Source organism: Pseudorasbora parva, chromosome 21 (genome assembly GCF_024679245.1).
Source record: "Pseudorasbora parva isolate DD20220531a chromosome 21, ASM2467924v1, whole genome shotgun sequence".
Taxonomy (NCBI): Eukaryota; Metazoa; Chordata; class Actinopteri; order Cypriniformes; family Gobionidae; genus Pseudorasbora; species Pseudorasbora parva.
The window spans coordinates 23,409,329-23,427,686 of record NC_090192.1 but is presented as its reverse complement, the minus strand read 5'-3'; the positions used below and the strand labels follow the sequence as shown (position 1 = coordinate 23,427,686).

Here is an 18,358-nt window from a genome sequence, read left to right as displayed (position 1 = left end):
ACAAATCAAGACCTGCGTATGTGATACGTAACAGCTGTGAAGCACTGTATATGACAAACTAATAAAGTCTATATAGCTTTTGCTTAATATACATTACCATATCACCACACTTAATATTGCAAACTAGAATAATTGTAAAGTGACGATTGGGATCGAGTGTGGATATCTAAATAAGAGAAAAATCAAAGGTTCAGGTTGGGCAGCGGGTGATTTATTTTGAGCACCTGATAGTGCATCTCTAGTACACAAAGTCCTATCTTACTCTCACACACACACACACACACACACACACACACACACACACACACACACACACACACACACACACACACACACACACACACACACACACACACACACACACACACACACACACACACACACACACACACACACACACACACACACACACACACACACACACACACACACAGCTCAGAATTGATTCTTAAGTTTTTTTAGAAAATATTCAAATTCATTGGAGAGAGAATCAGGGAACATTGGAAAATATTTTTTTTCTCCCAACCTTAAAGGTCCCGTTCTTCACGATTCCATCTTTCAAACTTTAGTTAGTGTGTAATGTTGCTGTTAGAGCATAAATAATACCTGTAAAATTATAATGCTCAAAGTTAAATGCCAAAAGTGAGATATTTTATTTAACGGAAGTTCCCTTTCAAAGCCTACAGCGAACGGCCGGTTTGGACTACAGCAGGAAGTGCAGGGATGTAATGACGTCACTAGAACCGTTTGTTGACTAACCCTCCGCCCACAAGTACACGCAAAATAGGGGGCGTGGTCTTGTTGATCTCTCACGTGGAGAAGAGCGCGCATTCAGCACTTGCATCTCCGTTATGGTAAGAGGCGGGACCATTCCGGCCAAAATGTGCTAAGCTGCTGTCCAATCACAGCTGTACAGATTAGTAAATGTATGAAAAATACTGTGTTTTTTATACGAAACATGAACTCCTGTTATATAGCACACTGTAAACATAATCAAAGCATCGAAAACACGCGAAGAAAGGGACCTTTAATATTTAATGTCAAAATTAGACCGTAATTGTGTGGTGTTCATAAAATCTCAATCTGACTACAAGCAGATCAACAAAATTCAACCCTTAAAAAAAAAAGTTGATTTAAAATTTCTCAGTAGCCATTTCAGGTTTCGCCTAAGGATACCCAAAACATCTACAGTCAAGACACAGTTGATAAAAACCGGAAAACTGGAAATGAGAGCATGCTCATCTGTTGTGAATTCAGCTTAAGCGGAGCTCCACGAAAGCACCTAGTGAGAAACAAGTGATAAGCATAAAAATGGAGCAGTTAAACTGTATGAATTTTCAGAGTTTAATAACGGCTGCAGATGTCGGGATCTAAAAATAGGCCACGATTCCCAAAGCAGGAAACATGACAAGACTACTGAACATTTTTTAACAGGTGCCCTCAGAACAAGTGCTCTGAGCTGCTTTAAAAACAATTAAGAGACTGTGCGCACAGCTTCTCATCATGAAAACACCGCAAGCGCTGGACTTAAAGATATAAAAATCATTATATGCTCATCTCTGCAAATCTGCCTGGTTGGTCTGTGATTTGAAATGCATATTTGAAATATTTTTAATTTGAGAAACAATATCCCTATTTTTTTATATTGCTATAAGTTAAGAGACAAGGGACATTTTCTTCCAATAAAATATACATGATCTTAGCACAAGCATATAATTACTTCACCTCACACGAGCCATTTTCTGTCAGTCTTCTGCATTATTACAGTCATTGGATCCAGAGCATCTACATTGATAAAGTTATAGAACAGTAGGGCTGTTTCGAATGCCATTTTTTGAGCTTCGAAGCTTAGGTGGCAATCAATATCGAATATTCGAAGCTTCGGTGGGTGGGGCTAAATATATAATAGTATCGGTTTGCATTTGTATCATCTTTCACGACTTCACGTTTCACTCTTCGGCATCGTAAATGTGTTGCGGCAGACCCAGTGGAGTGCAGTGTTGCATTTTGTGCAATATGATCAGGTGGCACACATTCTTTAAATATTAATAAACATTTAATAATCTTTTAAATAGAACAGTTTCCGGTACGCATTACACGGGCAGTGCACAAGTGATACAAAACACAAAGTCTGTTGAGAGCAAGAACTTTATAAGGTATTAATAACGAACCTTTCTTTAAAACAAATGAATCCCAAAACAGAAATTAAATTATTAACACACAGTGATTTCAACAAACTGTAATAAATAAAGAACACGGTAGCATGCTTATAAACAGTTGAATAAGAATAAATGAACTGTTTTTAAAATGACACAAAATGTAAAATCTATTGCAATTAGTTTTATTCTCTATTTCAAAACTGAAAATCGAATGCCACCTCACCGAACGAATATTCGATTATTCTAGTACAGCCCTATAGAACAGTTTGAATTTTGACAGCTAATTGCTTGTTTTAGTAAGTCTTTACACTAAAATGCCATTTAGTAATAAAAAAAAATTAGTTGGCTTTAGTTTACTTATTATCTACAATAGATTTACCCAACTAAAACACCAACAGTCCACAATAAGAAACAAAAATAGGGACAAACACATACAATAGAACAAAGATACCAATCAAATAAACATAGCTTGAAGTTTGTCAGGTAGGTCTAACAGTAGTATTCAGGCAAGAAATACCACCTACAAAAATTGAACAAAAGTAATCAAATGTAAAAGTACACAGTAGCTTTAATAAGGGTTTATACATGGATGACTAAGTCAAGAGCAGTGAGTGATTTTCTCTTTGGCTTTTGCTGTTTGGATTAACATTAAGGACTTACAACGAGTTTATTAGGCAAAGACCTAAGGCTATAAAATGAATTAAAATACATGTATTATAACAATGCATGGTTTAAATAAAGTATCAAAATCAAGTAATCGTATGGTTTTATAGAACAACGTTAAAGGGATCCCCTGTATGGCCTAATATAACAAATGATGTCTCTTACTGAAATATGTAGTAGAAAACCCATGAAAGGTCTACATTATTATTTTAAAAAAAATCTATTTTATATTTGGACCATGGGGGGCACCATTTTGTTTGCGTTCTAGGTTGATGACGTAGAATTGTTGCACTCGACAATAAGTTGGTGCTACCCATAGCTATTTTTACCACAACACAACTTTAACAAACAAAAAATTATTTCAGAGTTAAACAAAACCAATTAATTGCTTTGATCCGAATCATGAATCAATATGCCAATTCATAAACATTCAAATCTTTGTTTGAGGATTGAAAACAAAACTGGAAGAGAAGACTATGCTGAAAGTCGTAGGTTGTTATTTTTGCACCAAAATGTATTTGACGCTTCAAGAGATTCTAATTAACCAACTGATGTCACATATGGACTATTTTGATGATGTTTTTATTCCCTTTCTGGACATGGACAGTATAGTGTGCATACACTTTCATTGAAGAAACAGAAAAGCGCTCGGACTAAATATAAATATCTTAAACTGTGTTCTGGTGTGGAACGACATTAGGGTGAGTCATTAATGACAAACATTTCATTTTTGGGTAAACAAACCCTTTAATTTATGTCAGGAGTGCAAAATAATCGATCTGTAATGAATGATTTTGAATCGAATATCACACACAAATGAATTCTCTTTCGTCTGCAGCGATTCAGTTGTGTCCATACAGCTCAAAAAGAACAGATTTTAGTTCACTCTTAGTTCAAACGTGCACATATTTGGAGAAATATTGATTTATCACATGTTTATACAGAGCCAGCTCTCTCTTCTTCCTGATTTGCGTCAGATACAAGTCATTACGTGTACATTTGTCCTCTAGAGCTGTCAATAATCTTAAGTGACTCAATCCTGCCCTTTGCATGACGCTTTTCTGTGTGTTTACTTCCTCATTCTGTCTCTGTGAAGAGCTGTTCTCCTCGCCAGACATTAGACTGCAAATGGGTGTTTGCAGGCCAACAAATTTGATAGCATCTATAAAATAAAATAAAATCCTGACATAGACTTAGAAAATGTTTCATAAAATTCATAGTTTTGGACATGACATAGCCTTAGATTTGAAATGAAGCATGACCATCCTTCAGTTGTGGTTGTTAGTTGTTACACAATATTTTAATACATTTAAAAATATATTCTTAATATTTAAACATTTGTGTTTTTATGTTTGAGCCTACACTCACCTAAAGGTTTATTAGGAACACCTGTTCAATTTCTCATTAATGCAATTATCTAATTAACAATCACATGGCAGTTGCTTCAATGCATTTAGGGGTGTGGTCCTGGTAAAGACAATCTCCTGAACTCCAAAGTCCGCTGCAATCCGTAAACTTTTTTTTTTTATGTTCAAGATTTACAAAAATTATATAATGAAAATGTACAACATGAATCCATTTTCCAAACCGTGTTTTTGTCTTACCCTGAATCATTATGGTACACTTATAATAAGTGTTTATATTGGGACTATTTCAGGCCAGATTGGTAGGTACCACTGTGGAGGAGCACAGTCCCTGCGTGATCCGCCATAGATGTAAACAGAGAGAAGTAGCTCCGGCTGCAATGTTCTTGCGCAAGACGCATGCAGTTCTGTTTATTAACCACTAGAGTGCAAAAAGTTACAGACTGCAGCTTTAATGTCAGAATGGGAAAAAAAGGTGATTTAAGCAATTTTAAGAGTAGCATTGTTGTTGGTGTCAGACGGGCCGGTCTGAGTACATCACAGTCTGCTCAGTTACTGGGATTTTCAAACACAACCATTAGCAAAGAATGGTGTGAAAAGGGAAAAACATCCAGTATGAGGCAGTCCTGTGGGTGAAAATGCCTTGTTGATGCTAGAGGTCAGAGGAGAATGGGCCGACTGATTCATGCTGGTAGAAGAGCAACTTTGACTGAAATAACCACTCGTTACAACCGAGGTATGCAGCAAAGCATTTGTGAAGCCACAACACACACAACCTTGAGGCAGATGGGCTACAACAGCAGAAGGCCTCACCGGGTACCACTCATCTCCACTACAAATAGGAAAAAGAGGCTAAAATTTGTACAAGCTCACCAAAATTGGACAAAAAATGTTGCCGGGTCTGATGAGTCTTGATTTTTGTTGAGACATTCAGATGGTAGAGTCAGAATTTGGTGTAAACAGTATGAGAACATGGATCCGTCATGCCTTGTTACCACTGTGCAGGCTGGTGGTGGCGGTGTAATGGTGTGGGAGATGTTTTCTTGGCACACTTTAGGCCCTTTAGTGCCAATTGGGCATCGTTTAAATGCCACGGCCTACATGAACATTGATTCTGACCATGTCAATCTCTTTATGACCACCATTTGACCATCCTGATGGCTACTTCCAACAGGATAATTCACCATGTCACAAAGCTCAAATAATTTCAAATTGGTTTCTTGAACATGACTGAGTTCACTGTACTAAAATGGCCCCCACAGTAACCAGATCTGATTGTACCCCTCCTCTGATGTATAAATATCAGTGTTTCTCTCTGTATGTGTACCATAGACTGTAAAAAAATGCAGTGATTTGGGACTAGAGTCTGTACAGGAAGTACACTATATCAAAACCGAGCCAACACTCCTGCAGTATCTGTTAGAACAGTTTACTGCAGAACAACTCTTGTCTTTGTGAAATAAACAGTTATGGAAATTTAGAAATTAAAGCTAAAGCTCTAATCTCCAAAAATCCTGAAAAAAGTCAGTTGGTGCCTAAAGTGACAACTTCACTCAGAGAAGCTGTCAATCATGACTTCATCCTAGTTTAACCAATAAAAAGTACCTAAAGTGACAAAAACCATCTTTGGAAAAATGTTATTTGAAGTGTAATGTGATTGTTTAATTTGTCTCACGTCGCAGAATACATGGAGGGAGCAATGGCTACTTCCAGCAGGATAATGCACCATGTCACAAAACTCGAACCATTTCATATTGGTTTCTTGAACATGACAATGAGTTCACTGTACTAAAATGGCCCCCACAGTCACCCGATCTCAACCCAATAGAGCATCTTTGGGATGTGGTGGAACAGGAGCTTCGTGACCTAGATGTGCATCCCACAAATCTCCATCAACTGCAAGATGCTATCCTATCAATATGGGCCAAGATTTCTAAAGAATGCTTTCAGCACCTTGTTGAATCAATGCCACGTAAAATTAAGGCAGTTCTGAAGGCAAAAGGGGATCAAACACAGTATTAGTAAGGTGTTCCTAATAATCCTTTAGGTCAGTATATAGCCGCGTTTCCACCGCAGGAACTTTACCCAGGAACCAGGACCTTTGGGGTGGTACTCGGTGTGTTTAGACCGCAGGAACCAGGGTCTAAATGAAGTTCCGGGTAAATATTTCCCCCTCCAAATGGCCCTGCTCGCGAGGTAGTACTTTTTCAAAGTTCAGGAACTTTCGAGGGCGGGACTTGGGCGCTGAACATGCTGATTGGTTTAGCTCACGCAGCATTTTATTTTAACCGGAATTTTTAAAAGTCTTTTGCGAGGTTCGTTCTGCGTTCAGTAAATATCAGTCTTGCTCTTTCTGATGGCGCGCGTTCATCTCAGCCATCTCACGTTCAATGTCCGTAATAGCTGATAATAATATACATTGTCATTTTAAATCTAGCTTTACAAGCTTTCTGAATATGCTAGTGCTGTTTTCTGTCGTTGTTAATTACCTCTTTAGTAAACCTATTCATAAACAGCAAAAGCAGCACAGCTTGAATCTCTTCCATGCTCGTTATACATTTTTTTACAGTCTATTTTTCACCATGTAAACGACCTGACCGATTACTTTTAAGTGTGCGTCCTTAGGCTACATGACGTGACAGCGTGCACTGCGCTCATGTTGACAAGAGAGGAAAGTTCATTTTTCTGAGGAGTAAACGTTTTATTTCGTAAGTTATGAAGATAATGTTGGAATAATGACACAGTGTATATTGCCCCAGGCAGTTTTTACTTTAACTGTGTCTGACAGAAGAATTCATTTTTTTCTGAAATGATTATTACACTTTACAACAAATAAATAGCTTATATAATACTGTATTAGTCCTGGTGGCTGTTAAGAGTTGCTATGGCTACAGTTAACACATTCCAGCTGCTGGAGAAAACAGCGTTGACATTTTTGATGTGTCAGACAAACTGCATGTCATAAAATGATTGCGATTGAAAGTCATCACATGTAAACACCAGATCGATTTAGATAACGTCTCATGTAAACAGTCCACTAAATCTTTAAATCTGAATAACAAAAAAAGTGCGCATGTGAACGCGGCTAGTGTCGCGCAAAAATGATTACTGTCCGTCACTGACTTGGAGGAGCAGTCGCGCGCAGTCCTACATCACCGGAGTAATTTGCCTAATCTTCACGAAACTTTAGATCGCGGTTCAAATGCAGGCAGTTGCAGGTCTGGGGGGAGAAAAGTTCCTGTAAAAAAAGTTTCTGGTACAAATTGTTCTGGGTAATTTTGGTGGAAACGGGGCTTATATCTCTCCATTAAGGATGGCTCGATACCACAATTTTGGCTTCGGAACAGTACCACAATCTAATACCGAATTGCCGATATTAAATTGTTACCAAACGGTCTGGTATTACCGTGGGTATATTGCATGTGAATGAGTACAATTATGCAAGTTTTGAGTTTATAAAGTGGGAAATTACCACAAATGTTTATTAGTAAATTAATCAGCAAAGCTTATCCCATCAAATCAGTCATTTGAAAACTTGATGAAATAAATTTCAGCAAAAATCTCTCAAAATTAGCAAACTGCTTCTGGTTTCAAAAGACATCGCTCCTACACTAAAGCAATCTGTATAATCCGATTCAACATTTCACGTTTGTCTCGAGATTGATAACCGAAATTATTTGAACATGCAAGCGATTTTATAGCATTTCGTAATAACAGTTACAGGAGATATGAGCTCATAACAACACACACACCTGTAACTTAGAGCTCGCACATTACAACTTAAGTTTCCTTAAACAGTCAAAATACACAGAATTATGTAAAAATGTCCTTCCTTAGTGAGTATTCACAAACACAGTCGGTTGTGTCTAACGCGAATGTAAATAGTGCAATAGTACACATGCAAATATTATGAGATCTAAATGTCATTGGTTGAAACAAAAGCTGGAGATTTTGTGATATCCGATTTTATGTTAGACTATGTATGTGCGTTGATCAGTGTAAAAAGAAAAATGTCTAAATTAGATGGTTTGAATGATTCACTGACCTGTTGATCTCTTAAGAAGTCTTAAAGTCAGAATAGTGACAGATTCTTCTGGGCTAGGTTTGATGGTTCTTCATCAGTTTTATAAGCAAAGCAATTACAAAATTCACTTCTACTCCTCTCTTTATTAATTCGTTTTGGGCATCTTGAGTGAGATTCAACTGCTTTATCCATTTTGTTCATCTATGTTGTTGTCACATTTGCCGGTTGTTTCAGGTCAGTTTGGGTAGCGCGCTGCCATCTAGCGGTGAACTTCGGAAAAGCAGCATATACTGAAATGTGCCAAATCATGATAGCGTACCGTTTTAAATAAAATATATACCGGTATTTTTCCAGTACCGGTATACCGCGCATCCCTACTCTCCATATTAAAGCACTTCTCCCTTTTCACAATGCTGTGTCCACTAAATTAAGTAATTACAACTCCAGACAGAAGAACAACAAATAGAGACTGCCTTCAGGGTTCCCACACTATTTGACAAACTAACTCTTTTGAGATTATTAGATAAGAACATTTAAAATTCACATCAAAATCCGAAAGATTTGTTAACACATAATTTAGACTAATTCATTAAAAGGAAAAAGGGGGGGAGGTAAATACTCAGTTCATACAAAGCAGTAGATTGCAACCCTTTTACTCTAGCAATTTTACTCTAACCAAGAGTAATATATAATTAAAGAAATACTTTAGAACAGAAAACAAAATTATTAATAACAAATTTCCATGACTCAAATCAAGGAAGTTAACATTTTCCAGGCTTGGAAAGCTATTTTAAAATCCCCTGATATTCTCAGGTTTTCCATGACAGTGGGAACTCTGTTCCTTAAACTTGCTGCTTAGCATCTGCTACTCTCCAACTACTTTGATGTAGCCAATAATTGAAAACTCAACTGAAAAGTACTTCTGTGATGACTGGCATATACAAAATAAGAAAGCTAGCAACATGCAGCACAGGAGTGTTTAAAGAGCATTAACACATCATGCTGCATAAGGCAAAGACTTCTACCAGCATGGACAAGGAGACCCTGACACAGCTTACGTGGGTGGTGCTGATAAGCAGAAGTTTGAGACATAAAAACATAGCAAAATCTTTCATTCTATAAATAAAACAAAAACAATCTGTGATCGTTTGTGGAAAAAAAAGGCTGTGTAATGACACAACGACACTAACACTTATTAAATATTACATACCTTTCCCTCTAAACCACAAATGTCTCCAGCATAATCTGCTGTATAAATATCAGTGTCTCTCTCTGTATGTTTACCATAGACTGTAAAAAAATGCAGTGATTTGGGACCAGAGTCTGTCTGTGCAGACTGAACTGAACACAATATCAAAACCCAGCCAACTCCTGCAGTATCTGTTAGAAAAGTTTACTGCAGAACAACTCATGTCTTTGTGAAATAAACAGTTATCGAAATGTAGAAATTAAAGCTAAAGCTCTAATCTCCAAAAATCCTGAAAAAAGTCAGTTGGTGCCACGGGTGACAACTTCACTCACTGTCAATCATGACTTCATCCCAGTTTAACTGATAAAAAGTATTTTTTTTTAAGTGTAATGTGACTATTTAGTTTGTCTCACATCACATTAGAATACATGGAGGGGGCAGAGGTGGATTCACTTTTCAGGATGTGTGGCAGCGGCACACTTGATGTCTACCCAACAAAACATAAAAATTAACAAAACCTTAAAACTTTTTAAAACTGGAAATCACATTCCCTGCACTGGGTTAGCTATGTCAAGTCAAATAGGGCTGGACCAGAATATTCATTCGTGGGTTGGTATTCGATTTTCAATTTTGGGATTTAAGAATTAGCGCCAATTTGGGGCTGGGTTGCTTGAAAGGTGGATTTATTTGCCTATTATTTTTAATGAAAAACTCAACAACAGAACAGTACATTGACAAACTCACTTAAAATTGGGGCTTTAACATTTCGCTTTGAAACCAAATCTTCCACGCTCTATTCATTCAGCTCCTCACTCTCGTAATGAATGAGATCCGACTCCTGCTGCTGATGTGCTGAGACTCTCTTTGGCTCGCGCTGCATGTTCACTTTTTAATAGTAGGCTAGTTAATCTGCTCTCCAACTGAACTAAATGATTTTTAATAATAAAACAGGAAAACAACGGTGGGGGCAGTGCCACAGTGTGCAAGTGATGTAACCGGTGTTATGCCTGAACACTGGTACCACAGATTATGAGATTGGCACACTGCTTCTCGAGATTCCTGCCTTTATTAAAGAGAAGAATATGTTCAGCCCCTTCCCTCCGAAGCTTTGAATATTAGGTGTTGATTACTACCAAAGCATCAAAGCTAAAAAAAAAAAAATGGTATTTGAACCATCCCTAAAATCAACTAGAGTATAACTAAGGATCTATTGCTTAGAAAGGTCAATGTCACATCACAATTTTTCTCTATACCTTAACGTGCATGTACTTCATAGAGGTGTGCTCCTAAAAAAGTGTCTATCCAATCACCAATCAAAACACAAATGTGATATGCTGTAGAATAAGACCATCTAACGTTATTCTGTCCCCGAATGTAAACTAACTGCAACCCCAAAAACTGAGCATACCCTTCCAAAAGTTCGAACTATTAGAAATGCAGAGCTGAAGTTTATTTTTAAATTATGTTTTCATTTGTTTGTATCATTTTACAACAGATTCTTAATTGCTGTCGAAATATTGCAGTTTTTTCTCTAAATATCTTGTACTGAAAACTATGGCATTGCCAACAGATGTGTGACCTCAGACGCAATCATTGTAGTGGCATTTGTTCATTTTAGTCAAACTCAGGTTCAAACACATTAGGCTCTATTACAAATCTCAAGTATTAAAACAAAAGTTTGCACATGCTGTGGTGAGCAAGGACAAAGTGCAAGTTTGGTGTCAAATTTGGTGCAAAAAAAAACTACCTTCATAAGCTGACCTCCAGAAACAATATAAAGATCTGAAAATATATGTTATGACCTCAACATAGTCTGAGGCCTAAACAATCGATTGTGACCACAAAGTATTTCCATGGATTTCCGTGATCATGACATTCCTGGTTACAGCGATTCTGTATCAATTTTAAGAATACCCCAATAAACTGAACAACCTTTACTGCCACATTAAACAGCTGAATGATGTGGATTTTCAGACTTACTAGAGCTGGAGAAGCTGGCGGGAGTAGCCTGCATGGCTTCACGCCTGTAGTCCCTGTCTTTAGGGAAACTGTTGACCATTGCAGCAGTCTTGGTCGCCTCCTTCTGTCTTTGCTCTCTGAAACAGGAAAGCATTCACAAAATGACAATGGTATATGAAGACAACAAAACCACATGAGCTTTACACACACTCTGATAGGCACTAGCAGTCATGTCTCAACTTTTTACAAGTCACTTCATAAATGGAAACCAGGCTTGTTTTATTATGCATTTGTAGCACACTTTAATTTCAGCTCACATTAATGGTTCCAGCATTCAACATGCACATTAGGGCTGCACTATTAACCAAAACAGACATCATGACATGGCTTAGACTGATTATCAAATCACAAAGGCTGTGATTTAGTTACATACAGTATATGCGTTAATATACGTGCTTCTTGTTTCAAAGTGAAGCGCAGCACTGTATTTTTACATGAGAGTAGCATCTTTTGTTTTCAGTGTCTCAGAGCACCTCTGCGTGTGCGGTATAGCCATGATAAATAATCTAATTTTTGGCCAAATTGTGCAGCCCTGCAAACAAGCATATCAAAAGTGTAGCTTAAAGGAACACTCCACCGTTTTTAGAAAAAAGACTTATTCAACTTCTTTCATACATTTAAATATGTGAGCAAATGCATTTGTCTCAGTGCACGCATTGTTTTAGTTTGGCAGGGTCACCGCTAGCTTAGCCTAGCATAATGAATGAAATCCTATGTTGCCAGCTAGCATGTCCCGAGTAAAAGTGATTCCATAGTGAATTATATCATATAAATACAGCAAGTTGAGCCTTGGATAAAAACACTATCGCGAAAATATAATACATATCGTCGCATTTTTATATTGTGATATATCGATTAGCAATATATCGTTACTAATTATTCGTTTATAATTAAGCACAATTTGAGTTTGAGATGAGGGTTGAAAGCATGCATTTAATACCTCTCCAGCCACTCTTTGGGTTTCTCCCACTGAGACACCTCTGTCCTGCAGTTGTAGTAGTACTTCTTCCCTGAAGAACTGATGTGTTCAGACCAATCATCTGCAGGCTCATACGGCTGAACAAAAAGAAAGACAACAGGTGTAAGGACTTGGAACGCTGAGATTGTTTAAAGAGACGGGAGGAATTAAAGACAAGAGCTGTAAAGGAAGGAAGGGGGGTAAGGAACAAAGACAAAAACAAAAGGAAAGACCTGAAAAGGAGGGAAAAGGGAAGACAATCCAGGTGTTTGTTGTTTTTCCTCTGACATAAGGAAAGGCTAAACAGAGCAACAGTACAAGAGAGAGGGAATAGCAACATTAGAGACAGACGGACGGAGACAGGCAAGTGAGTGCGCACGAGAGAGCGCGAGAGAGCGCGAGAGAGAGAGAGAGAGAGAGAGAGAGAGAGAGAGAGAGAGAGAGAGAGAGAGAGAGAGAGAGAGAGAGAGAGAGAGAGAGAGAGAGAGAGAGAGCGAGAGAGCGAGAGAGCGAGAGAGCGAGAGAGCGAGAGAGCGAGAGAGCGAGAGAGCGAGAGAGAGAGCGAGAGAGCGAGTGCAAGCTGAATCCTGATGCAAGCTTGTGTAATATTTGATGAGGTGGATCTCTGCGCATCGCCCCTGCAGGATGCCTCTTTAATCTGCATGAATCCACCCTCCACCTACTAGCAGTCTGACTGTCAAAGCCTCACACTACCACACCAGACAGTCCTGATAATTAAAGCTGAAGTGTGCAATTTCTGTGCCACTTCCTTCACCAATAGGAATTGCAAAAATAACGACAAGTTTCCTGAATGCTTTCCACATTGGTCAATGGGTCATGGGATGTTTTTTGTTTTTTTTAGCAATACTCGGTTAGCTGGAGCCAAAAATAATCTTTCTGCCTTGATGGTAATTCAAAATACGACCTGTATTCTGACTATATTTTTGCTAGCAGCAACACATTTATTGGGGTCCTTGGGCTCTCGTTATAGACCACCACAGTTGAAACAAACTGGAAGTCCCCGCACAAACTAACAACACTGGTTATCCCAATGTCGATATGTCAGGCTGATCAAGATGGACAAATGTTATGAAAGTGCCAGAGTCAAAGAGTTTTTGGTAGCCTGGATACCAGCCAAACTCAGTCCCGGCCACAACATTTGAACTTGGCAACTTGATCCATGGATCAAGTCCAGACCGGTAATTATGCCGAACAGAAACTGTTCTGCACAATATATCGAAATTATCGAAATATCACAAATGTACATATCGCGATGACACGCAGTATCTAAATGATTTTAATAGGCTACTTCAACATTGTGAAATGTTTATTTTAGGTCAAATGGAAAAACTACAGTATTGTGCTGCCTGACTGACACGTACACCGAAACGTGCGCACAAGCCGCCACTCTGAAAGCATGTGATCCCTTCAATTCTGTTTCTATCAAATACACACACTAATGTTTTAACATAAATAACAAAACCCGCCAACTACTAGCCCAAAACAAGCCTAATAGCTTTTCATGGGGTGTTCTCCAGAAGAAAAAAAAATTGGTGTTTGTGGGGTAAAATGTGTGTTATTTCTGAAAGGTTGCCTGCTCAAATTCACATTCCTGGGTCTATATCACAAAATTGAGTTCACTTCTAGAGATGGGCATGATTAATCGCTGATCAATAGTTGATCGTTAAGAATTCCGTTGACGTTAATTTGTTCTCGATTAATCAAATGCATTTTTTTAATGCAGGTTGACGCCATATTGGTTATCACTGATCTTCCGTTTTGATTTCAAAAGAATACTCATGCAGAGGTCGCGGAGAAGTGTGGCGTGGGACCGTTTTCATTTAAAAACAAAAATATTTCAAAGCAAACATTGTGATGCCGTGTATAAGTAGTACAACATGGCCACAAATCAAATGATCTAACGTTATCGCTTAAAGTGCATCCGTCCCTGGAAAATGTCGGCTGTGGTGCATCCTGCTGGAAAAGTTAACGCAGAGCAGAATATGTGAGCGGAGTGGTGCGGAGCGGAGCGGCGAGATTATGAATGGAGTGAGGAGCAGATTTTTTAAAAGTCGGAGCGTTGTGGTTTTCACTCGCTCCGAGAGCACTCCACTGCCGCTCCATCACGAGTACAAATCATGCCAACAGGCCATCACATAACAACTACATTTTTTGCCAGAACTAGAGCTTAGATTGGCTCAAAAAAAATCAAGCCTGATTTTTGAAGCTGCCCCGTAGAGCCTAGAAATCTAGACGCACCCTAGTGGCAGCAAATTTAATCTGCCTGTAAGTGTCGTCTAGCAACTCTCAATACCCTTCTGAGCTGTATACCCCTAACTCTTGCCGGGCCAATCACATTGTGTATAGAGTCGGTGGGCGGGGCCATAATGACGACGGCCGAGTTGCGTTTGCGTGCTTCTAGTAAACACAGAAACTGGCGAATGGCGGCAGTCTTTCGAATCAGCTTTGACTGCGATTCTGGAAGACTTGGAGTTAAGCTTTTCTCTGAGAAAAGAACAAAGAACGGCACTGAAGTCATTCTTAAAAAGGGAAGATGTGTTTAGCCGACCGGATACGGCGAATGTTTAATCTATCAACAAGCTCTGTTTCACCTTCGTTGCTCTGGTTGGTGGTTGCGCCATCCTATCGCGTGCAGAGGGAGTTTGAAAGACAACCGTTTATCCCGCCCCTCGGATTGAGCTGTCAATGGTGAGTTTCCAGACCAAACATCTCGATGTGGGTCTGGCTTGTCAGGCTAGCTCCCGTACCCTACCCCAGAATAAATAACTGAATACAGAAAAAAACTCTTAACTGAAATATTTACTTAAAGACAACAACTTAGAAAGACTGAACACAAACAAAATGCCCCAATAAAAAAAATCTTATTCTGCAAATTACAAACTGCATGTGGTAAAATATGCAGCCGAGAACGCTTCACACAGCGTTTGTCTCGCGCGGCTGTGCCTCTCCCGGCAGAGAGTTCAAGCGTCTGTGGACTCGTTCCTTCAGCTCTGGCCATCTTGCTTACAGTCCACGATTATCTTTTTTTGTTTTCTTCATTACAGCTAAAGTAACATCTGCTTTTTGCCAGTCCCTCATAAGTTTCTCACTCACTTCAAACTTTCTTTCTTGTTCTCGGTTATGCACAGCGAGCGGACGAGAGCGAGTGCACGCGAACGGGTGCATGCATGCGCGCGCGGCTCCCGCTCTGCTTGTGCCCTAATGCGACTTATAGTCCAGTGCGACTTATATATGTTTTTTTCCTCTTCATGACGCATTTTTTGACTGATGCGACTTATACTCCGGAGCGACTTATAGTCCGGAAAATATATTTTTTCGACAAAACAACTTCCCTCAGGGCTTTTACTTCAAAAGTGTGCAGATGTGGAGAAATATTGATAGATTCTCACACGTTTGAGTCAAATTTCTATACAGAGAAGTATTATTTATTCAATCTTTATCCAAAATCCGCGGATGAATGATTATGAGAGCAGTAGGCTGTGATATGCTGTGTTTTCAATTCATTCTGGCAGCCGGAGGGCGCTGGAAAGCTGTACTACTGAAAATTCACCCCATGGGGAACACATGAAGATAGACACACCATGTGACATTCAGGAAGTATCTGACATATGGACATATCCACACAGCTCCCTGGGATCGTCAGATCGCTATTTTATGCAGATAAACACGTTTTAAGACAATAAACACACAATCGCGGCAATATATGGTTGGTCTGTGTTCTTTATGCCATGTTGGGTGGTTTCATAATAGATGATATTTATAATGCAATGCTATTCCACATAGCTTTTAGCATTGTATATTTTCTGTCAGATTTTTTGACCCGAAGCTATATGAGATCACATATTGTTATATAAAACACTCTACATATAAAATATAAAGTGATATGAAGCAAGTTTTGAATAAAACATAATTTTAATCGTATAAATTGTTGTTTTGCTGGTGTGCTAAGCTAACATGCTAGCTTGCCCTAGATGCACCTGCCACTGAGTAAATACTTTATTTTTATGAACATTTTCTAAATGTAAAACTACTGAAATGCTTATTTGGACGAAATGCATTCAATAGAGTCTCAGTGAGGGTAAAGTGAGAGGTTTGATTTAGAAATGAGGTTTGAATAGAACAGTTTGAATAGAGAATCGTTAGTAATTATAATGCAGACAAAAGAATAATAATTGGAGCCATAACCAGTCCGCAGAAGTGTGAATGCCGGGGAGACAAACTGAATGGGGCAGTTTGCACCTCTAAACAATAGAGGCAATACAGCGACTGAAAGCTGAGAAGATGTGGCAATAAACATCAGTTGATATTTCAGCGATATCTCAAAATAAAATCACATGAAACGATCTTGTAAAACGTTTAATAAAATGCAGAGTTTTAGACTGATCATCTTCAGATCTGAAATATAACATGGTCAGACTTGTGGCTTTAGCTGTAGTGCATTTCTAGATTTCTCCAAGGCCCACTTCAATTTTATTTTCATAAAGATATATCATACAAATAAATTTCTAATAACTTTACAAAACTTTGAAGCTTATTATAGCTTTTTTTTATTATAAAAAATATTATCATTTTGACTTTACAGTAAACTGCCAGGTGTCTGCTTTCAAATGAGACCATAATTATGCTTTTAGTGCAAAGGATTCACAAACTGTATTTGTTTTAGTCTGAGTATACATTTCTTAGGATTTTTTCAAAATTTAGAAATCAGCTTAACAGGTTAAACAATGTTTTTTTTCCCCTTATGTTTAAATATTATAATATTATTTTTAAATTTCATCTGATTATGATAGGCTACAAGTGCAAAGATGCGAGTGGGTCAGAAATGATTTTGGCTGTTATATTTAGTTAATATTAAGTTTTGTTTTGTAAAAAGCCTCTCTTTCGTTTTGTACAAATTCTCTTAATTTTAATAAAGGTTTCTTCAGCCAATTGCATGGATTTAATAAATAAGAAACAAATAGTAGACTATAATCGTGAGGTCACGGAAGCTTTCATTTTTCATGAACTGAAGCGCATCTCATAAATAAACTGAAACTCAGCAGGCTTGCCTCACAGACATGAGAAATATGTAGCCTAATATATGTAGAAACGATTCCAAACTAAAATATTTAAATAAGCAAAGTGCAGTGTTCAGAAGTGTCCTTGTGTATTTGGCCCATATTTTACATAGGTCCACACATAGTTCAATAAACATAAGGATTTTGAAGTGTGGAGAATACTGATCAATTTCTGAATAAGTAGTAGAGAAGCTCATTTGCATGCGATTGAGTTTTAGCGGCTTTGTTGCCATAGCGACTTGAGAATAGGGCTGCAGCGATACACGAATCTCATAATACGATACAAGATATTCAATATAATTGAAACACACTATTTTCTGAAAGATTTAAAGGGGACCGCGTGATTTTGGTGACAATTTGTGAGTATTCCATTTACTTGGATTTAATTATTTGAACTGAAAACTAAAATCATTAATTACACAATATATGTCTCTGACTGGACAAAGTACAATACATGGCACATTTTCGCAAGGAAAACAAATCTCTGAACTAATAGGGTTTGGTAATATGAGAGTCAGTTCTACATTAGCCTACTATAATATTGAAGGTAAAAAAATTTTGTGTAAAACACTTAAATTATACTAAATGTTGTTTTAAATAAAGCTTTAATTAACTTTACAATTACATAATCATATTTCTACTCCAATTCATGTTTTGAAATATAAACATTTAAATGGTAGCTGTCAAAACCTATACGTCTGGTTTACGTTACGTCCATACGATGGTTTCTTATTTTTCACTTGTTTTGTTGTAAAGACTTGTTTTCTGATTAGGGCTGTCATTAAAAAAAAGAAAAGAAAAGTAATTCGAACAGATATCAAATATCAAGCAATATATTCGAATATCTATGACACCATACCACCCAAATAAATAAATAAATAAAAAACAAAAAACGACACCGGCG

General features: G+C 37.9%; 1 protein-coding gene across 1 annotated transcript in view; it reads right to left on the bottom strand.

Moving 5' to 3' along the window:
* The window catches only part of waca (WW domain containing adaptor with coiled-coil a), a 53,453-nt gene that overhangs the window by 20,025 nt on the left and 15,070 nt on the right, over positions 1-18,358 (bottom strand). The window contains exons 5-6 of the mRNA XM_067429410.1: positions 12,359-12,474; positions 11,380-11,495 (exon numbers count right to left, since the gene is read on the bottom strand). Coding sequence (XP_067285511.1) covers positions 11,380-11,495; positions 12,359-12,474 — 232 coding nt within the window. The remainder of the gene's footprint in view (positions 1-11,379; positions 11,496-12,358; positions 12,475-18,358) is intronic.